The 22,420-nt window shown below is 32.7% G+C and overlaps 3 protein-coding genes, 1 long non-coding RNA gene and 1 pseudogene across 6 annotated transcripts; 2 read left to right on the forward strand and 3 right to left on the reverse strand.

Annotated features, from left to right (window-relative positions):
- Positions 1–1,210: 1,210 nt before the first annotated feature.
- On the reverse strand, positions 1,211–6,037 carry LOC146900786 (uncharacterized; annotated as a pseudogene).
- Positions 5,924–12,043, forward strand: LPPEPSILON2 (Phosphatidic acid phosphatase (PAP2) family protein). 2 transcript variants are annotated; one of them, XM_085739420.1, is made up of 6 exons: positions 5,924–6,013; positions 7,239–7,436; positions 8,275–8,625; positions 9,814–10,036; positions 10,902–10,975; positions 11,672–12,043. In XM_085739420.1, exons 3-6 carry the CDS (start codon positions 8,296–8,298, stop codon positions 11,894–11,896), a joined length of 852 nt encoding a protein of 283 aa, XP_085595546.1. In that variant the 5' UTR covers positions 5,924–6,013; positions 7,239–7,436; positions 8,275–8,295; the 3' UTR covers positions 11,897–12,043. The 2 variants fall into 2 exon arrangements, with proteins under 2 accessions (XP_085595546.1, XP_085595545.1); XM_085739419.1 differs by lacking the exon at positions 7,239–7,436.
- On the reverse strand, positions 11,672–16,511 carry LOC146900788 (uncharacterized). The gene is made up of 2 exons (XR_015024231.1): positions 16,373–16,511; positions 11,672–12,163 (listed from the first exon to the last, which is right to left on the reverse strand). It is a non-coding gene; the product is annotated as an uncharacterized LOC146900788 (long non-coding RNA).
- On the forward strand, positions 14,058–16,773 carry LOC146900789 (lipid phosphate phosphatase epsilon 1, chloroplastic-like). The gene is made up of 4 exons (XM_085739418.1): positions 14,058–14,504; positions 14,811–15,033; positions 15,431–15,498; positions 16,367–16,773. The coding sequence occupies exons 1-4, from the start codon at positions 14,160–14,162 to the stop codon at positions 16,601–16,603; spliced, it is 873 nt and encodes a 290-aa protein (XP_085595544.1). The 5' UTR covers positions 14,058–14,159; the 3' UTR covers positions 16,604–16,773.
- On the reverse strand, positions 16,566–21,696 carry LOC146900790 (GTP-binding protein Era-like protein). Of its 2 annotated transcripts, none has more exons than XR_015024230.1 (10): positions 21,273–21,696; positions 19,887–20,032; positions 19,169–19,309; positions 18,987–19,100; positions 18,783–18,908; positions 17,798–17,896; positions 17,502–17,603; positions 17,229–17,309; positions 16,973–17,110; positions 16,566–16,883 (listed from the first exon to the last, which is right to left on the reverse strand). XR_015024230.1 is itself a non-coding variant. In XM_085739417.1 (10 exons), the coding sequence occupies exons 1-9, from the start codon at positions 21,625–21,627 to the stop codon at positions 17,024–17,026; spliced, it is 1,251 nt and encodes a 416-aa protein (XP_085595543.1). In that variant the 5' UTR covers positions 21,628–21,696; the 3' UTR covers positions 16,566–16,883; positions 16,982–17,023. The 2 variants fall into 2 exon arrangements, 1 of the variants encoding a protein (XP_085595543.1); XM_085739417.1 differs by having other exon boundaries at positions 16,982–17,110.
- Between the last annotated feature and the right edge of the window lie 724 nt (positions 21,697–22,420).

Below are 22,420 nucleotides of genomic sequence, written 5' to 3' on the forward strand. Positions count from 1 at the left end.
TTATCGTGTTGTTCCTATGGAGGCATGGTAAGGATCATGGGCGTGATATTCTCTCATGTGTAATATCTTAGAAAAATAAATAAAACATGTTTATTGGCTTCACAGCTCTGTTAGATATTCCAACAAAAAAACCTATTTTATAAGATCAAATGACACTATGGTTACAAAATTAGTTTGACACTAAATCTCATCCATTCATCACATTTAATTCAAAGGTTAAAAGCTATCACTAATATAATTCTCCTACACCATTTTCTCTAATTAAAAAAAATCTTTATCATAAATTCATTATCAATCATTTCTTTTTTCTCTATTTTTATTACTTATTATTCTTACTTAGGGTTAAAAAAAAATGCTTATGGTTTATTGAGTCAGTTATCATCACCCATAATTAAATAGATTGCAATAAAAAAGTCACACATTCAATCAAAACAGCAATGGTGAAAGAAAAAGAATCATTTTGGTGTAGCTCTAGTTTATATGCCTAGAAAATATAGAGATTTTAAAGGCTTCCATAGATAAAAAAAGTCTTCATATAGTACTGTTTCTTGAAAGTTCCATAATTTCTAAATTTCTTGATATTTTCATATTATTATGTATCATTCTTCATCATTATCTCTCTCTCAATTGGAAGAGACTTGTCCTCAAGTCAAGATTTTCTTCTTTGCTCTCGAAACAACATCAATAATCTCTTCTGACACGGGATGAAATGTGTCAACTTTAAAAACGTGTGGGACTATCATTTTGGAATCCTTATGCAGTTCAAGAATAAAAGTCATACTAATATCTTCCTAAGGTGCCTTAAGAATTGGACAATCGGTAAAACAAACGTTAAAATGAAAAGTTTTAGAGATTTTATGAAGTCGCCACCAAATTTATTAAATTGGGTATTTGGAAAAACTATTCAAAATAGCTACTTAATTGCAAGAATGATTACTAGATACTCCATCTAATCTTAAATTATAAATAAAAAGTACATTTATTTAGTTCAAATTTAGACCAAATACACATACATTTTTGCTTATACTTAAAACGAAAACCAATATTAAATAATTTTATTGAGTTATCTCATAATGTAGATCCAACTTTAATCATAATCAGTTGAGCTTAATGTCAAAAAGAATTGAATTGGATACTTAACTTATAAATGACAAGATCTTACTTTCACTTCAATTATTTTCTCAGATGAAATCCTCATTATCTAATTACATAGTTATTACAAAGTTCTTCCAATCTTTAGCTATATTACTAATGTAAGACATTCTTGAAACACCTTGTGACGCAATAAAATATACACAAATCAACATAATGGAACCATGCCCTACACCAATGAGAATTAACCCAAAGAATTACTGCTAACCCAATGATAACTGAAACATAAGATGCAACACAGCTCCAATAGAAGGACTCCATATCAATTGCAGTCTGATGTTGCGTTATCGATGCTGGTGGAAATATGGAGGTATGATTGCAGATTATATTGATAACAGATCCACAAAGATCTGAATTACCTCTATAGTTGTTCTCATCAATGTTTGCAAACTGCATTGTGGTTGGAATTGTACCAGAAAATTTGTTGTATGAGACATTGAATATGGCTAAAGACTAAAGAGTATAAATCAGTTAGGTTTTGAGGTATGGCACCACTCAAATTATTGTAAGAAAGGTCTAAACTCTCAATATTGATCAAATTGGAAAAGGTTCCTGGTATCGATCCTGATAATCGATTGCGCGAAAGATTCAAGGCGATAATTTCTCTTAGCTCTCCAATCTCTGGTGGAATGCTACCACTCAAATTATTACTTGATAAATCCAATCCAGTCATTAAGTTCAAGTTATTTCCCTTGTAAGAGAGATAATAATTCTTTGTTCCGAACTCAACTTCTATTGTTTCATAAGATATCATGTATCTATCAACACTGGGATGATTCAAGCTCAAAGAGGAGTTATAGAAATTGTCGAAGGTATTTCCCGGGGCGAACCAAATTTCATCCATTCGAAGAATGAATGCTACTGCAGTATTTTCATAAGACTGAATTTTATCCTTTGAGTCATCATCATACTCAACTGCTGCTGATCCTATTGCAGTAGTTTCATACTCCACCATTCGAAACGATATATTATTAATGCATGAAGGTATTGTTTCATTAATCCAATTATGTGAGAGATCCATAATTTTGACATGTTCTAGTTCACACACAGAGATAGGAATTGGACCTGTTAATTTATTTCCTGCCAGTAAAAGAACTCTAAACTTTGAGAGCCTGTTGATCCACTGTGGAATATTTCCAAAAAAATTGTTGTCCCTCAAGTCAAGTGATGCTAATTGTGTTAGTTGAGACAAAGCATGTGGTATATTACCTTGGAGAGCATTCTTTTGCAAGTATAAGAACTTCATGTATTTGAAGTTATTAAAGCAGTAAGGTAAATTACCTGATAAATTGTTTTCAGAAAGGTCCAAATAGTTAAGGGAAAATAGGTTGCAAATCTCATTTGGGATATCACCTTGTAACTGATTCTTTGACAATGAAAGTACACTTAGTTTTGTGAAGCTTCCATTCCATCTTGGAATCCTGCCAGATATCATATTGTTTGATATGTCCAAGGAATTTAAAGAAGACTTGTTCGACACTCCATCTTCAATTTCTCCACTAAAGGAGTTGTTGTTCAAATACAACCATCTTAATCTTGCTAATTGTAGTTGACTACCTATATTCTGAATTTTCTTGCAGTATTTTCTATGAGCCAAGAGGGAAAATTCCCTGATAGCTTGTTATGAGAAAGGTCAAGTAGCTGTAGCTCATGCTGATAACATAGAAAAGTAGGAAAAGTTCCATTTCTTCTAGAATTTAGAAAGCAATTTTTAAGTTGGAAAACTTTTAATTGAAATGTAGTGTGCCATGATGGATTTTCTTCAGTTTCCACATACAAGTTATTGTTTTTCATTCGTGACAGAAGGAAAACCTCAAGTTTAGAATGATTAGTCAAAGAACTGAATGAGAAAATTCCATCAAAGTTGGTATCAAAGAGAGATAGATATTCAAGAGACTTGAGACTAGTGATGAAAGATGGAATATTTCCCACAAAATTAAGATCCTTCTCTAAACACCATCTAAGTGGGTTTTAAGATCTAACAAACCCAACTTTTCTTTCTCTAAACACCCTTCTAATTCCTTAACAAGAATCAAAACAACAACAACAATATCAAGAAACAAAAGTAATTTTTGACAATAATTCTCTCCATTTAGTTATATTTTACTATATAAGTAAACTTTGTTCTAGATATCCTCTTCTGCTTCCTTTGTGACAAAGTGTGGATCATGTATATACAATACTAATTGGTAAGAGAAATTAGACCAAGTACAATAATTCATGGATTTTTTTACTCTATTATTACCGGCAAATTTGAAATTTCCATACAATTTCACCTAATCAAAATTGTATAATACTTTTTGAGAGTGAGTTAATTATTAGAAAAAAAATACACGTCAATGTTTGGAAGTTTCATTTGCTTGGATTGTTGTGTCACTATCGTGTTTCTTTACTTGTGAGGACATAGACTATAACGAATAGTTTTTTATTTGAGGGAAGACTGTAACGAATAGTTCAATACAAGGTAGAAGTGATGGTAATTAAAGACAACGACAAATACAATTTCATTTGCAAGAAAATCAACCGCACGCTTTCTTTAAGCGTGACCATTTACAATATAGCATCTTGTATTGGGTGTTTAAATGGGGAGAAAATCTTGTGTGGTCCTGGTCCACACAAGTGGTCTTTGGTCACACAAAGAGAAAAAAGAGAAGAGAGAGAAGAGAGAAGAGAGAGAAAATGGAGAAGAGAGAAGAGAAGAGAGAGAAGGAAAAAACTTGTGTGTGTGACCAAACCAAAATTCTTGATCCTGGTCCACACAAGTGTTTCTCTTAAATGGTTAACATCGTTCATTTTGTAGTAATAAGTACAATTTCTTCAACCCGGTACCTAAAAAAATTTACTAAATAGATTCGACAAATAGTTCTATATTATTATATTTCAACAAAATTTATTTATATCATATGATTTAGGGTGCGTTTGTTTCAGCTTTAAAAAAAATAGATTTTGGGTTAAAAGAAGCTAGAGATTTTTTTTAGAGATTTTTAAAAAAATCTAAAACTATTTTCGTTTGCCTACTACCCATAAAAATCTATTTTTTAAAAAAAATGAGTTTTAACATGTACATGTGTTATCTCCTTGTTGTTGAAAAAAAATAGATTTTGAGAAAAGCTAATCCTAATAGCTTTTTATTTTAGGATCAAAATAGATTTTTTTGATAAAATAATTTTTCTAAAAATCCTAAACAAACACTTAAAAATGAAAAAAGTGATTTTTTTAAGGAAAAAAATAGATTTTTTTTGGAAAAAAAGCTTAAACAAACGGAGCCTTATTAAATAGGACTTGCTAAAAGTGATGTGAGATTGGATGCTTTCATAGACACTGTTTTCTATAAACACCTAAATGTTATAATCCCTATTGTAAATAATGAAATTTTACTATTATATTAGTAATTTGTAATTAGTCTATTAATCATTAGTGAGGCGTTAAGTTAGAATAGTATATATAAACACATTAGTTCTTGTAGATTATTTCTCCGTGAAATATAATATTAAATTTTCACATGGCATCCGAGCTCCCGATCTATGGGGCTTTCCTTCCACATAAACCCAAGCCGCCGTCTTTGTGCCTCTTTTGTTGCCTTCATTGCAGTTTCAACCACAAAACGATGTCAAAGCACAGTTCACCGCAGTTCACCGCAGTTCCCGATCTAAAAAAAGTTACTTTTGGATATTTTAATAAGATAAATACATAATTTCCAAATAAAGTTTATACATCCTTCAAAAAAAAAAAGTTTATACTTAAAGTTTTTTAACAAATGTCCTGAAAACACTTGTTAACATTTCTCATTAATATAACATCGGTGACTAAAAAATAATACTATAAGTTTTATAATGACTAAAGATATATTAAACACAAGTTAAAACAACACATTACAAACTTTTATCATATTGAATAGTTTTCTTTTTATATATGATGTTTGGTAGATAAAAAATTATACATCTTATAAATTCTAGTGTTAATTGTTTAAATTGACCCTGTAAAATATGCGATGTCTGAATAACGATCATGTGAAATAAAAAATACATATTCTAACCCTGTAATTTGAGATTCTTCTTATTTTTGACCCTATAACATACACCTGGTTCAAAAAAGTGATCTAGAAATTGAATTTTATCATGATTTTTTTCAGGCATCTTTAGTTTGTGTTAAAACATGGCTTTACACAAAAAAAATAGATTTTTCCGACTATGGACAAATTTATTATGAATTTTTATTCCCCAAATTATGAATTTCATAAACAATTCATAATTAATTCGTATCTCGTTTAAAAATTTCAAAATTTCATGGTGAAGGTTTTTATGATGTTCTAACCATGCCTACAAAATTAGAGAACGAAATTTGACCCATGAGTATACGCTTACTCGAACAAAATTGCAATTTCACACGTTTTGGTTGAAAAATAAAAATAAGTCGAAACGTCTTTGAAATGCTACGAAACTTTGCAAATCCTTTTTATGTATTTCTATAGATGTCTCTGCAAACAATCTTCTAAGTTGGAGTTTTCGTTGTTTTATTTTTTTTATTTTTTGGTGCTTTAAAAATTCATAATTAATTCGTCCTTAGTTGAAAAATTATATTTGTTTTTATGTAAAGTGATATTTTAACGTCCTAAACATGCATGAAACAAAAATCATGAAAAAATTCAACTTATAAGTAGCTTTTTTGGACTTCAACTATATTAGAGGATAAAAAATATTAAGAATCTCAAATTACATGGTTATAATATGGTTATAATATGTGACATGAGGAGTACTACATTGGATAACCCAAGACACGAAAACCACACTTGTCCATTTTTTAATCAATTCAATTCTTGAATAAACTTCTTGGTGCTTTCCTAGCTAGCTCTTTCGAACAGGTAACATACATACCTCACATTCATTTTGATTTTTGTTGTTGCTGGAATTTCTTTGATTCCTTTGGCTGCTGTAATTTTTGGAATTGGTGGATTTGAATTTTGAAATGGAGTTTGGTTTCTTGTTGTTTTGGTGCTCGTATCAGAATTTATGTGGATGTGAATTTATTAGAAATGGACTTGAATGCGGGGTGTTTCCTCTTTGAGTTTCTTGTGCTACGTTTGAGTGGTATTTTGTTGTTTTCTTGTTGAGAGAGATTTCCATTTTTGTGATATGAGAATGAATGAAATGGAAAATTACTGAATTGAATTATTGTAGGAAATCATTCATTTTGAGTATGCTTATTCAATGAGAGGAGATTTTGGTGTATCTGTGCCACTCAAACCAGCTAGCTGCATACATAACATGATAACTTGACATATATGTTTTTTTTTTTCTTTCTATAGGCAAATGTTAATTATCAGTAATTAGCAGTTATGTTGTTTTTACTAGTATTCAATCAGGTGGACTCTCTTGGGAACTTGGGGGTAATAACTAGCAAATTATATAAGAAATAGATTTAAATATGTATTAAGATAGTTCGATTTGATGAAACTAAATCCCAATCTTGTTGAAGCAGCAAAAATATTTGTGAAGCTAGCAAGCAGATAGGCGAGTCCGAGTATGAGCTTATTGATAGCGCTGTATCTTGTACTTGTTTTTTTGCTGTGCTTCATCAACATTGTCACCTCTGTCCTAATGTACTGATTGGGTTGGTTCGTTGTTCATTAAAGAATCCCAGATACAATCGGAATGTAAAATTTTGTTTTTTCGTATAAGTGGATTGTCATCTTTTCCAAACAATTATTACCCTCTATGCATTCTAACAAATGTCAAAGCCATTTGAAAGAATCCCAGATACATATTAAGTGCATGGGTTCGTGCTGAGAACTTGTTTTATTCTATTTAGCCTACAGCTAACCACTGTGTTTTTTCAACCATTTTTTTTAACAACTTTTGTGACAATTTTCTCTTTCATACTCATTATATTTTTACTTTATCTCTCTTTTGTTCTGGTTTTGTGTCAATTCCTCATTTTCTTTGTAAATCAATGATTGTCCCATAAATTATCATTGAAATGGTTGTTCAAATAACACAACTCTTTTTTTAATTCGTTTAACTTTTTAGCGGATCAAACAAATTAGCACATTATCCCCATGTTATTTTATCTTGTGAGACACGAACCAGGTTTTGGTGTGAAAATGCCACCGTCATCAATTCAAGCGTTGTTGTCTTGGACCGCACTATCATCACACGTTAAACAAGTACTACGTTGGATAACCAAAGACACGAAAACCACACTTTCCATTTTTTAATCAATTCGTGAATAAACTTGCTGCTTTCCAATTTCGTATATCAATATCCTATCCTAGCTCTTTCGAACAGGTAACATACCTCACATTCATTTTGATTTCTGTTGTTGCTGGAATTTCTTTGATTCCTTTGTAACCCCTTTTATGCTGTAATTTTTGGTGTGTGATGATTCTGAGAATTGGTGTATTTGAATTTTGTGATTGTAATTGCCCCTTTTGAATTTTAGTTATAAGTAATTATGGTAGTTTAACATGATATGAACTTTAAATCTTCTAATTATAACTCCTCTTGGGAACTTAGGCGTAATGACCAGCAAGTTATATAAGAAATAGATTTAAACATGTATTAAGATAGTTCAATTTGACGAAACTAAATCCCAATCTTGTCGAAGCAGCATAGAAAATTTGTGAAGCTAGCAAGCAGATAGGCGAGTCCGAGTGTGATCTAGATTTATGTAAAACTTTTGAGCTTGTTGACAGCGCTGTATCTTGTACTTGCTTTTTTGTTGTGCTTCATTAACGTTGTCACCTCTGTCCTAATGTACTTATTGGGTTGGTTTGTTGTTCATAAGAGAATCCCAGATACAATCGGAATGTAAAATTTTGTTTATCGTAGTTGTATAAGTGGATTGTCATCGTTTGCAAACAATTATTACAACTAGTTACCTCTTCACTTAGACCCTCTATGTATTCTAACAAGGGTTTATAATATATATCAAAGCCATTTGATTCTTGTTTACTTATTCATGTTATCTTATTTTGATTCTTTTTATTCGAGTTACACATTATAGACTTGCATAGATTAGGTTCAATTGACGGTACACATTTAACTTAAGTGGATGGGTTCATGCTGAGAACTTGTTTTTTTCTATTTACCCTACAGCTAACCACTGTCTTTTTTTATACATCAGGTTCTTTCAAATTCAAACTTTATGCTGCAATCTTTCCACATGACCGCAACAGCCACGCTTTGCTATAATCCATCTAACAATTTTTTGAGGACAAATCAGCCTAAACAAAGATACTTGAAAAACAATTCATTTTCTCCTAGTTTATCTGCTTCAAGATCATTCACTTGTGGGCTTGTTCCTTTCAATCTCTGGGTGAAAAGTGCGATGGATGGATTTGTAAGAACTGCTCAGAGAGATGGAAAGAGTGATGGACATATTGAAGTGCTTGAACAAGAAGCTTTCGTTGATAGGTCATCTGAGTCTGAGCCAAAGTTTTTGTTCCAGGACGTGGAATCAACTCTTAATCGACTGGTCGGTAATCCACTTCCTTCCTAAATTACCACTCCATGTTAGCTTGGCTTCTACTGACCTATATTGTTTTTTCTGCTCATTTATCTTTTTCTATTGTGTGGAATGAGTATAGGATAGAATTTTGATATGTGATTTTATTGAAGAAATAGACTGGAAACTTTTTCTCCATTCAGAATCCAGAGATTCAGATTCATCAATATCCGTTGATGATATAATTATTGCAAAAGAAAGGAGACAAAAAGATTTTAAAACTTGGTTAGCAACAATCATCTGTATCCATTCTTAATAGCTTAAGGGCTTATCACTACCATAAAGTCCAAACTGGTTGAACAACCAGAGTGAATAACTTGGATAACAAACCGACAAGGTTGCTATTTCCCGAGCCTATCCTATCATACAAATCTAAAACCAACTCTAGTGCTTTGGATTTTGGAAGTGGCCTTTTTTTCAATCTTCATATTTAGCTGAATGTAAAGCTATAGAAAATGAGCATACTTTGATATAGTCAAGGACTGCGTTCTGAATATCACCACTCCTATTGAGTTCCCTGTTGTTACTGATATGTTGGAATCATGCACATTTATCTATATTTCTCAAAAAATTTAGCATCATTTGGAAAATGTTCAGGGTGTGGTGTAGACCTACCTCATTTTCCTTCTTGGAGCAATTTCAAATAATTAACAATGTTTTTGAGAATGAGATCATTGCATCCATGATCGTTCTGTTTGCTTCCAAGTGCTGTCGTTTAGTGAAGAAATATACAAAACAAAATCATCCACAAGACAACTCTGCTTTGTCAAAAGAAAAACCATTTGGAACTAAAAAACCAAGTTTAGATTCTTAAGGCGGCATTTGAGTTGCATTATTTTGTTAAATATGTTTCTATAATAATTATGAAAATATCACCGTTATTTTTTATAAGGAAATGATAAAACCATAAATTTGTTATTTTTACCTTTTCTTCACAACTTGAAATAAGAAACAATAATGTAAAGATAAGTTAATATTGTGTAATTGTAAAGGAAAACATATGAATTAAAAAATGACAAACCATAGCTTGCCCATATTAAAACTGAAATTGCAATGAAGTATTTGAGTGCCAACCTTAGGGAGCTGCCATTGTATTATATTAAGTGAACATTAAGGTATGAGGGTGTTTTTATTAACTAACGTTGCTGTTGTTTACAGAGCAAGTGGATAGTAAGTGCCCTCTTTGGTGTTTTTGTTATTTGGAGGCATGATGCAGAAGCCTTATGGTTTGCAGGGGGGTCTGTTTTAAATGCAATGCTTTCTGTTTTACTCAAACAAATACTTAATCAGGAACGACCTTCAACTGTGAAATCTGACCCTGGGATGCCGTCTTCACATTCTCAATCCATCTTCTTTGCGGTCATGTTTACTATCTTGTCAAGTAATTTCTCCCACCTTTTATTTCCATTCAAATGATCGATTACAAAGACAAATTGTCCCTGCTTTGTGATAAGCGCTTGTCTGTCTAAATGCATTATATTATGTATTCTTTAGAAAATGGATAAAGTAATTTTTAAATGAAGTTAACACTAATAAAACAAGACTATGCATTCTGTTCTTTCTTTATGTAGCATATATGCTCCTCATTCTGAAAGCTCAGAAGTTTATGAGAGCATAGATCTGGTGAAAGGAACTGATATTAGTTTGTTGTTTGTAATTGTAAATTATGTGATGTGAAGTGAATCTCTAGCAGTTCCTATATATTAAATCCTATATGGTTAAGAATTGATGTGGATGCTGTCAAAAAATTAATTGATGTGGATAGTTTGAAGTTTGAACTTGGTTGAGCAAACTTAGCGTGTGCTTGTTTTTTGTAAATGATGTCTGTTTTCTTGTTTAATTGCACATTTGTTCTCGTTTTTGTTTTAAAAAAACTAGAAGTTTTAGTTTTTCTTCTACATATCTTTGACAACAGGAAATTGAGTGAAAACAAGGGGAAGTTTTGTAATTAACAGTAAAAACAGACAACATTTTCTTAAACCAAATAGATATTTGACTGTCAATTTTTGCAATTTCGTATGATTTCCATTATCTCTGTTTTGTTTCAACTGTTAAGAATAACCAAATAGTTGCCAGAATATTCATCTAGAAGAATCAACTCAGGGAGAAAAAATTCTTTAGTTAGAACTATGTCTTCTCTCTACTTCATGGAAATGCAGATGTGTTGGATTTCATTCTTATTTTTTCCATAAATACAATAGAATTGCATGACTATATTTTTATATGTTTCTTTGGTGATCATGCAGGTGTTGAATTGTTAAGTATCAATGCACTCACCATTACCAGCAGTTGTTTGGCTTTGGCATTTGGTTCTTATTTTGTAAGTATATAGTATGTCCAATTTAGTTTACTAGTGTATCTTTTTTATTCTCGTATCCTTGGCGTGATACCTTACTCTCTGCTTTTTTGTGTACTTCATGACATTGGTTACCTTAACTTTCCATCATAGTCTTAGTTACTACCTCATCCATTAGGTGCATCATGTTTACATAAATTTGATCTCATACAGGGAGAATATAAAGCTCCCTCTTCACAAGAACTTTGTTACAATAAAAACGTTTGAAATGCTCTAAAATCTATCTAAACATGTATTGTGTTTTGCATTGACACTAAGTGACTAGTATCAGAATCGAACATCTTGATTAACAGTATATCAATAACGATAAACAAACAAAATTATCAATTGTCCCCAAGATATCGCTCAAGTGGTTGAGTGGTGACATCCAAAGGATTTTGAAAAGGAGATTTAGAGTTCAAATCCTAACTACTAACATTATATACTAAAAAACTGTCCTCGTGAGCTTAGCTCAGTTGGTATGGACAATGCATAATATATGCAAGGTCCGGGGTTCAAACCCCGGCCACTACCAAAAAAATATACTAAAAAACTAACATTCGCTTAGTATGGTTCAAGTGGTAGGTGGTGTGGCGGACTCTTAAATATGTTTGTTGTCCATTTAGTGCACATAATATGTTTGCTGAGTCTCTTATTCTCATGCTTATTCTTTGTTTTCAGTCATACCTGCGGGTGTCACAAAAACTTCATACAGTGAGCCAAGTGGTTGTTGGAGCTGTTGTGGGGTCAACTTTCTCTATCTTGTGGTATTGGTTATGGAATGCATTTGTGCTAGATGCTTTTTTATCCTCTTTGTGGGTCAGAATCGTTGTTATTTTGGGGTCTGCAGTACTTTGCTTAGGTTTTCTTTTACATGTGGTTCGCAATTGGCTTAAAGACGAATGAAACTTGATCAAAATGTGTTATATCATCAACATTGTACCATACTGTAAATGTAAGAACTTGGGCCATTTTATTGTTGATCATTGTAAAGTAGAATTTTGACAAAATATATTTTCATCAATTTTTCATTAAGAATGTTTAGATATCAAATGAGTCCTTAACAACTGCTATGCGCTATGCCCACTCCAACATATCACTTCCTCTTTTCAGCAATGTTGTTCTATCCTGAGCTGGAATAATGAGCCTTAATTGTCCTTATAGCATATTAATCTACAATGTAAGCAAATAGGAAGTATTAACACAAAGTACACAAGTCATGTTTTAGCAAGAAAAATGCTAATTTTTACGAAACAAAACCGAAGAATGCACTATGTTAGGTGGTTAAACCCACAACCCTCCTGTATTGTGTGAATTGCCAACTTAAAATTTGGTTGACTTTTTATTAAAAAAAACAACGTTCTTGTGTTCTATTTATTACGCATTCGTAATAAACACCAGCTCTCTAGCAATTTTAGTTCACTGGAAATAAAAAGAGAGCGCTTTGTGTATTTTTGCTTGCGTGTATATTGCTTGCTTTCTCACAAAAATTCGGTACTCTTCCCTTGCTCACTGCATGTGTATTTATAGGCACCAATTGGTCTACTACATACAAAAAAAACTGTCATTCTTTGCATAAGTGTTGATGATATTATGCGATTATTTCCCATTCATTCTTTCCCCATGTTTTCTTCTACCATTAACTTACAATTTGTGAAGTTATATTTCAATTTTCTTGCTTTACATGATCTCAAGTTTGTTTATGCATCAAAAATAAACCAAAGGAAAGACACATGAAGTCTAATAGTTACTATGGCTAGGGTTGTCCGTCTATAAACTTCCTTTTTCTCTGAACATGGTGCTTCACCATTCCTAACATCATGGAATGCATTCAAATATGATATTCGCTACAGCTTATGTCAGATTCAATTTTCGTAATAAATCGAGTTTATTTGATACGAATTTAACATGAATATAACAACAACCAGGAGCATATCACTTTGGAGTCACACTATAAATAGCGGGTCTTTCCCCACACATGATCACCTCACTTATTCACTCATTTGCTACATGTTAACACATTGTCTGGCTTTGACATTGGAGTGCCTTTTGCATTACACCCCCGTTTGGAGGAGCGTACTAACAGAAGCAAGGAATGTCAACAGTTGGAGTGAAGAATACACTGCCTACTTAGGTGGTACACCTCTTGCGCTCAAACAAGAACATTGATGTCCACCGTGAGGCCTTGGTAAAAATTACCTAGGCCTAGAGACTCAAAACATGGCAAGAACTAGAAGAAACCAAGTTCCACAAGAACATTATTGACAAAACAACCCAAGTCATCATAATCATGAATCAATCATCCGCTTAGAAGGACAAGCTCAGATGGACTCAATTCAGACGCCAAAATTCTCTGCTTAGAAGGCGAGTCAGAGGATACACATGACTTGCTTGGACGTCCATGATTAGACGCTAAGATCATAGGATTAGCTCTTAAGTAAGAGTAATTTCATTTCTCTTTTACTTTTCACTTTGACCATAGGATATTACCAGATGATTATCAGAGAATTTGCACACTTATCAAACACATTATGAGATAAATTGTTCTTTTATATATTTTGTTATCATCATAACTTGTTAAGGATCATTGTTCTTCAAACCAGCTTAGTTCTTACATACTCTAGCTCAATACTATTTCGTGTTAAATGTGCAAAACTAAAGTCAAAGTTAGTTAGGACTCAGTCAATTTCTATAAATAGTATCTATATTGTAAAATCCATTCAAGTAATCAATCACAAAATTTGCAGAGCAACGTTTCATAGAAAGCTCTCAAAGCTTCTTGAGCTCGAATGGATTCTTGAACTCTTAACACAAAACATCTTACAATTGATGTAAAAACAATTTAACTTTATCTATTCTATCTTTGATGGTAAAGAATAATTTATACATATATCATTTTGGTGTTATTAATTTAGACATGACAAAAATGCTCAAAGTGCACTAGCTTGTCTTTATCTTGTGAGATGCCATACAGCTTAATTTATGAATATGCGACTTTCATCAGGGATGTCTTGTATAGCAAATAATGACAAATAAACAATTGCATTGGACAGCAACACAAGTCAGAACAAAAGACACCATGGCCACCTACACACAATAGTTTCTATATTTAACTAAAAATTTGAAATTTTTATATTGTGTGCATTGTGAATTTGGTATATCAAGATCAATGAAAATACTAGTCTTTTTATTCTTTTTCCACATGAAAGCAACATCCACCTTTTGCTACAATCCATCTAACAAATTTCTGGGGACAAATCTTCTTAAACAAAGATACATGAAAAATACTTCATGTATTCATCGTTTACCTTCTTCAAGATCATTCACTTGTAGGTTTATTCCTTTCAAACTTTGGGTGGCAAGTTCAATGGATGGATTCATAAGAACTCGATACAGAGACGGAAAGAGTCATGAACATGTCAAAGTGCTTGAACAAGAAGCTTTTGTGGATAGATCATTTGAGTTTCAGGCAAAGCTTTTGTTGCAAGAAGTGGAATCAACTCTTAATCAATTGGTTTGTAATCCATGTCATTCCCAAGTTACAACTACATGTTATCTTGGCTTCTACCGATCTAGATTGTTTTTTCTTAGTACTAAGATTTCAGATTGAAGACATGTCCGATGTCTGACACAAATTAATGGTTGACACCGACACAAGTAGTTACATTCAATTATTCCATTTTCTCAAATTATTACAAGTGTCGACATGTCAGTGTCGTGTCTATATTAGTGCTTCATAGACATGAAGTTAACATTATGGTGTGATGGTCTTTTTATCTTGAAAGTTTTATAGACTAATGAAGGATGCCGTTGTTTACAGAGCAAGTGGATAGTAACTATCCTCTTTGGTGTTTTCATTATTTGGAGGCATGATGCAGAATCATTCTGGTTTGCTGCAGGGTCCATTTTAAATGCAACGTTTTCTATTTCACTCAAACAGATATTGAATCAGAAAAGACCTTCAACCCTAAAATCTGACCCTGGAATGCCATCTTCACATGCTCAATCCATCTTCTTTACTATCATTTTTATCATATTGTCAAGTAATTTCTCTCACCTATGATTTCCATTCAAATTATCAAATTACAAAGACAAATGGTTTTTAGTGTTTTATATCTGCATTTTAAACCAGAATAAATATTTATCTGTAAGTTATTAGCAAAAAATAAAACTATCTGGAAGTATGTGTTCTCACTTGCACCTCTAAAGTGTGCAAGTCACTCTAAAGAGTAAAGTTAATAATATTATTAATAGTTGATGAACAAATTAATGTTGATACTATATGCATATACATAACAAATCACGCATGGTTGAAATATCAACTCTTGATTTTTCCACTTTGATAACTACTTACGTTAGAGGAAATCCTACTTGCAGACGTGCAGTTTTTTCTTTTAAGTAATCATGACCTAATTTTTTGTTTCTTTGATGATGCTGCAGGTGTTGAATTGTTAAGAATAAATGAACTCACCATTAGTGGTCTGGCTTTGGCATTTGGGTCTTATTTAGTAAGCATATAGTATTTCAATTTAGTGTACTAGTACATCCTTTATTACCGTTTCATTTGTAAGGTACCTCACTTTCTTCTATTTTGTGTGATCCATGACAGACAATATTATACTTTTTTTTTTTTTTAGGAAGCTAAATTAGTCCACCCAAATTGACACCGGTGAGAATCGAACCTGAGACTTCAAGGAGGAGCACACTCCCAGATCCCAAGCCAATACCACTAGGCCAACCCAAGTGAGTGACAGACAATATTATACTTAAAAACCCAGATATTTTGGACTAGCGTGTTAGGTGCTCCCTCTTCACAAGAATTTTGTTTCAACAAAAAAGTTGGCAATGCTATAAAAAATCTATTTAAACATGTATTGCGTCTTACATTGATACGGTGTAATTAGTATCACACTTGAATATCTAGATTACCAATATATCTGTACCAATAAACAAACAGCATTATCAATTGAAATTGCTAGCTAAAGTCTAAAATGGCCATTTAAAGGTAAAATCTATAGTTGAAGTCTATATATAATTTCTATTGTAAATGGGTTCAAGTCCGAATTCTTCTTTTGATATGCTTAGTTAATTCAATCGTAAGTGTTTTTCTTTGACCTTGCATGAGATGTACCTCCACTCTAAATAGATAACTATTGTATCTCTAATAACACAAAGTAATCCATATTTGCAATGTAATGTTAAAATGCATGATTTCTGGTAGTTGAAGCTGTTTATAGAAAACCCTTGTTAGATTTATTTGTTATCTAGAGTATGCAGCTTGTTCCTTGTGCCATGACCTGAATCTCTTAATTTTAAGTTTACTGTCACGATATCAAATGTCAAATGTCTTATTCACATACTTATCTATGTTTCCAGTCATACCTTCGGGTGTCGCAAAAACTTCATACAGTGAGCCAGGTCGTTGTTGGAGCAGTTATTGGGTCCATTTGCTCTATCTTGTGGTATTGGCTATGGAATGCTTTTATGCTAGATGCTTGTCTATCCTCTCCGTGGGTCAGAATCGTTGTTGTTTTGGGGACTGCAGGAATTTGGTTAAGTTTTCTTTTACATGTGATTCGCCAATGGCTTAAAGATAAATTAAATGAAACTTGATGAAAGTGTCATACAACATTAGCACTGTATTCTACCATGCTGTGGGGGCTAAAGCATTTTATTTTGATTCATTCAAAATAGAATTTTTACAAATGTCTAGCTATCAAATGAATCCATGACCACCACTATACGTGAAAAGATTTATGAACTCGTTTGAACATTTTGAATCATAATGTGATATCAACCCATACTCGAGACAGTTTGGTGTTCGAATACGATCTTCACTCCTGTTGTAGAGCATTAACAAGATTTGCTTAACAAAATTGATCATTGCACATACCTGCAACGAGAGGAAGGGTGTTAGTGTCCACCAAAATCCGTTTCAGTCTGTGTTTTGATTATTCATAATATGATAGGATCTTAACTTACATAACTTACATAATATGATACAAGACTGGCGAATTTCCCTCACCGTGCTCATCATACAATACCTATTTGACCTCCATAACCAGAGTGCTTAAGAAACCCTTCGTCTTGTCGCCAATTTTCTTTAACCTTTACTTTAATCTGTTCAAAGTTCAAACACCAGTGTTGATGACGATTGTACCACAGTACCAATTGAAGCTCGTGATTAATTTATGAAACAGAAAAATATGGAGATCAAGGTTAAAGTGTAAATAGGCACCTCTAGAAAAACTTTTTTTTGTAGAAAATCTTCAACGTCAAGACGCGCAGCTGTTGCAAGCAGTTTTAAAGTTTTTCCTTCCTGAAAGTAATTGAGCACAACATACATGTAGGTTACTGCTAAATGATATCAAACTCGGTGTTAAATTAACCTTAAAACTAATGCTACAACAAAGCCAGAATCATAATAACATGTTGGCAGTTTTTTCGCTAGCCCGCAATCAATACCATAAGTTCACAAGTAATCAACTGAATTTTGATATAAGTGACATACTTTTCCAATAATGATAATTTTCTGCGAGTTTCTCTCAACCAAAATCTCCACCTGTATAAAATCTTTAGCATTTGGTCGAGCCTTATAGCTTATAACATTCACCTGGAATAATTGGAAACAAGAAAAAACAATTGTGAATGTATCGTATCTATGAAAAGAAAAATAGTTTTTTTTTTTTGACAAAAAATAGTTATTCCTTGAATTTCTTTCTAGCTTTCCTAAACCTTTTGCAGGGTGGGGAGTCGGGAAGTGGCTAAATTAGTAAATCGTAAATAATAAATGAACTTAATGACTACCTGACACACATAGGGGATTTCATTTCGATATTGCAAAAATATCTTCTCTCTAACAATTTCAGCGACAAAAAATCTTTCTGGATGCTCACTCACAGCATCCTGTGAATTCAGGAACAACATTAAGGTAAGCAACTAAGCATTGCATATAAATGAAACCAGTATGCAGAAGCGTAACTAAGATATATTCAGGTGCTTGTAATATTAACAGTTGATGATATCATGTTATAGTGATAGCTGTGGTATGTTCAATAGTAGCATGTCAGTGTTGGTGCAGTGTCTGCACAGACTATTTGTACTATTAGAGCATTAAAGAGTATGTCGTTTCTAATGTACGCTGTCACTTGAAGGCTTTCTTTTTCCAGTTTGACAGTACAGGAAATATAACATTCACAAATCACGATACAGGTGTGATTACACACTGGTTGCAACATGCGCTGAAATCTTTCTCCAGTCTCCACAATAACATTGATGCATCTCATGTCGTTAGGCGGTTAACCATATCACGTATTTACATGCTCAAAGATTGATAAAAAGAATATGAAGCAGTTAGTTTATACTTGATAGACAAATTCAAAAAATACAATATGACTACAAAAAATACAATATGAATACAAAGCAGTTAGTTTCATATCATATCTTTACACAATGAGCAAATTAACTGGTATTGTTAAAATCAAGTAATCAATAGTATGTGTATTTGTGACTGTTGTTCACGTTCATATATCCGGTCTGCTATACCTTATTGAGGTTCACCATAAGCCCAAGGGTACTAGCAAGGTTTGACTAAAGTTCACTCTAAATTTAAACTGTAAAATCAAATGCAATTACTCTTTCCATATTCAGGAGCGTAATAGAAAAATAAATAATCCTTTCGCTGTCTAATGGGCTTCCTTCTTTTATCTCTATATATAAGTGAAATGAGACCGTGATAATGCAACAATGGACATTTAAACAAGGGAAACAAAATTTTTGACTTTAAACATGCCTTTGGATAATAAGCTGGTCCGTTAGGAAGCTTTGAGAGTATCCAGTTCTTGACATCTTCAACCCCATGACCATACTTGGCACTAACTGGAATAACCTCATCAACATCAGTAAATTTTGTATACCACTGCAAACACAGGAAAAATCATGTCTGTACCAGTTGATTAAGTTATAAATACTTAAATACTAATAAATGAATTCCAACCTCAAGTTTCTTTGCAACTTCACCAGGTTTGATAAGATCCTTCTTGTTCATAATCAATAAAGTGGGGGGTTTATCTTTGTGGCCTCCTATGGCTTCTTCCAACACTTCATCAATCTAAAGAAAGAATGCGATTCAGAAAAAAGGAGAAAGAATGCAATAGTCTAGTAAACCAAAAACCATACTTTTTCAGGCGTTTTACATGCATCTACGAGAACCAACACACAATCAGCATTAACTGTAGCGCTGCGAACATTTTGCATCATCATTGAGTCTAACTTGTGCCTTTGTTCTTGTAGAACACCGGGAGTATCATAAAGTACCATCTGCAATAGATTCATAGATCACATAAATGATGATAAAACATAAACGCTGTTGTACATGCATAGCAATGACGGGTTTATTATTAATTCCTCATGAAAAAGAACTATTATAACAATCAAATAGACTCGGTTACCTAGAACCCAATGGTTGAACTAACGAATTTCAAGATGTTAAGAGAATTATTTATCGATTTGAATTTCCACATTCCATTATATTACTGCACAGCATTTTCAATTGAAATATTGATATCAGATCATTAATCTCTAAATGGGCAAGTTAGAATAATAACTAAGAAAAACTGCATCGCATATATAATGTCTTTTTCATGGTTTAGAATTTCTCATGTTGAGATGCTAATAAAACTTTTTGAAATATGGAAAACAATGAACACAATGTCTGGAAGATCACATCTATTTTGGAACAAAATCAATACAAATTATGCGTATCATCATGCATTAGAAATTTGAACTTTGATATTACTCACGGAATGAAGGCACGAAATCAAGAGGCGAGGGGTTCAACATAATACATTTGAAGATAAAATCAAACAGAAGAATAAGGCCGCACTTAATATTAAACCTGATAATCTGAGCCAGAACATATACAAAGAACTCGATGCCTTGTTGTTTGAGGTTTATCTGTAACTATTGACAACTTTTGGCCAACCATTTGGTTTGCCAGTGTACTCTTCCCAACATTTGGTTTACCAAGTAAAGCCACATATCCTGCATAACATTTTGACACACATAATAAGCAATGCAACAAAGGCAAAATCTAGCAACTTCCCCAATCACGCATATAAAAACAGAAAACCTTTGAATTCCAAATCCTACCCCCTTAAAAAACATGAACAAAGAAACCCAACATCTAGCTATATTAGAACAGCAACACGGATCAAAAGTAAAAAATACGGAAAAACGCAAACAGAGAACACGTAATATTTGATCACAGAATTCAGCCAATTGTGCCTACATTTCCGAGTGCAGAGTGTCATGTTTGATTTCAATGAGAGCTTAGTGTATGTTTGGTTTCACTTTTGGGAGAGCCAAAATTGATTCTAGAGATATACAATTGATTTTGACATGTTTGGTTGCTCTTGAGCACTGGACCGTCAACTTCGCAATTCATCACTTCGCCTTGCCCCAAGACTCGTGCTTGGAGGGCTGTGAACCGTCAATATACATTTAAGGGCACAACGCCCTCCAGAAGGGCCCAACTGACCTTGGGCGCGTCCTCCTAAGGGCGCCACCTCAGAAGGCTACTAGAAGCACCTAGAACGCTCTAAACATGACTTAGGGCCCAAGTTGCCTGGGGCCTAAGTCACGGAAATATAAGCCCAAGAAAGGCTATAAATACCCCTCTGAGCATTCTCAAGGCATGACCAAAACAGTTTCTAAACCCTAGTTTTAGATATTGTACTCACTGCAAGTACAACCACAATTGATTTTCCCTTCAAAATTTATTCTGCTTGAAGCTAAGATTTGTAGCTTTTTGATTCTAGAACTAATTTGTACATATAATTTATTGTTCAACTCTCTTTTACATAAATTAATTTACATTCAACTCACTTTTACATAGAATCAATTTTACAGAATCAATTCACTCAAAATTGATTCTTGTCAGTTGTCACCACAGAATCAAACATACACAAAGGGTTTATAGTTTATACGGTACAACTTGTGTTTAAATACTACAACGTCCAGTTTACAACATTGCCCCTAAACCGTACTTACTTATGAATAAACTACGAGCCATATCCAACAGTATAATGTTTGTCAATAGATTCATATAAGTAACGAATATTTTGTTGACTTCAATAAAATACCTAAATGTACATCATATTTTTTTTTTATTTCAGCACCTCAAAAATATTACTAGCAACTAATTTCCACTGCAAAAAAAAAAAAAAAAGTTTGTTTAACGGTAATAGTGTGAATGAATTTGAAAGAAACAGAAAAAACAAACCGCTTTTGTGGTTAGGACCACAATCATAACCGAGTTCTTCAGTTTCATAATCATCGAGCAAGCCCAAATTCCGGTCAGGCTTCATGCTGAGGGATAAGAAGGAACTGTCATCGTCTATTTGTTCATCATCTTCTTCTAGTTCTTGTTGAAGAAGAAAAAGCTCTTGTTTGGTTGGGAATGCTTTGGAGGGAGAGTGTTTGGTTCGCCAACAGAGATGTGGCGTTGATTCGGTTCGGTTACGAAGGAAAATGGTTGGGGTGGTGAATCCAACGGCGAAGAAAGAGTGTTGAATTTGAAATGTGGGAGGAAGAGTTGAAGTTGAAGGTGAAGGTGCACGAAGAAGGAGGTTCTTCATTGTGCCACTACTACACTTCTGTTGTTTATCTAAGATAATGTTTAAATGAATTGAATTAATTTTTTTGACAGCATCGGTTTTTTTAAAAGCGTATTTATCTATTTTCGAAGTCACCGCTTTGTCTTTTTTTTTTTTTTTTACAAAGCTAAAGAAAAATGAGAAAATAAAGAATAATTAAGGTGCGTTTGTCTTAGCTTTAAAAAAAATAGATTTTGTGTTAAAAGAATCTAGAGATCAATTTTTAGAGATTTTAAAAAAAAAATCTGAAGTTATTTTGTTTGCCTACTACCCATAAAAATCCATTTTTTTCAAAAAAAATGAGTTTTAACATGTACATGTGTTACCTCCTTGTTGTTGAAAAAAATAGATTTTGAGAAAAACCAATCCTAATAGCTTTTCATTTTAGGGTCAAAATAGATTTTTTTGATAAAAAGATTTTTCTAAAAATCCTAAACGATTACTTAAAAATGAAAAAAGTGATTTTTTTTAAGAAAAAAATATAATTTTTTTTAAAAAAAATCCAAAACAAACGGGGCCTAAGTGTGAACAAAGTCTTGCACGCAATTTGCAGGATTTGAAACCGACGAAAACTAAAACCATCATAAAATTGTTTAAAATCTCGTAAAATAGATCTATGACTTTTTTTATATTTTAATTTTTTCAAAAACAATCATATAAATGAATTGGACACCACATTTTAACCAAAAACCTTATGTATTAAGTTTATGGATTCTTTCACTTATAAAATGTTCAACATCTATTTTTTCCTTCTCAAAAAAAAAAACATTCTTTT

Source organism: Medicago sativa, chromosome 8 (genome assembly GCF_051527215.1).
Source record: "Medicago sativa cultivar Bolivia chromosome 8, Bolivia_mono, whole genome shotgun sequence".
NCBI lineage: Eukaryota > Viridiplantae > Streptophyta > Magnoliopsida > Fabales > Fabaceae > Medicago > Medicago sativa.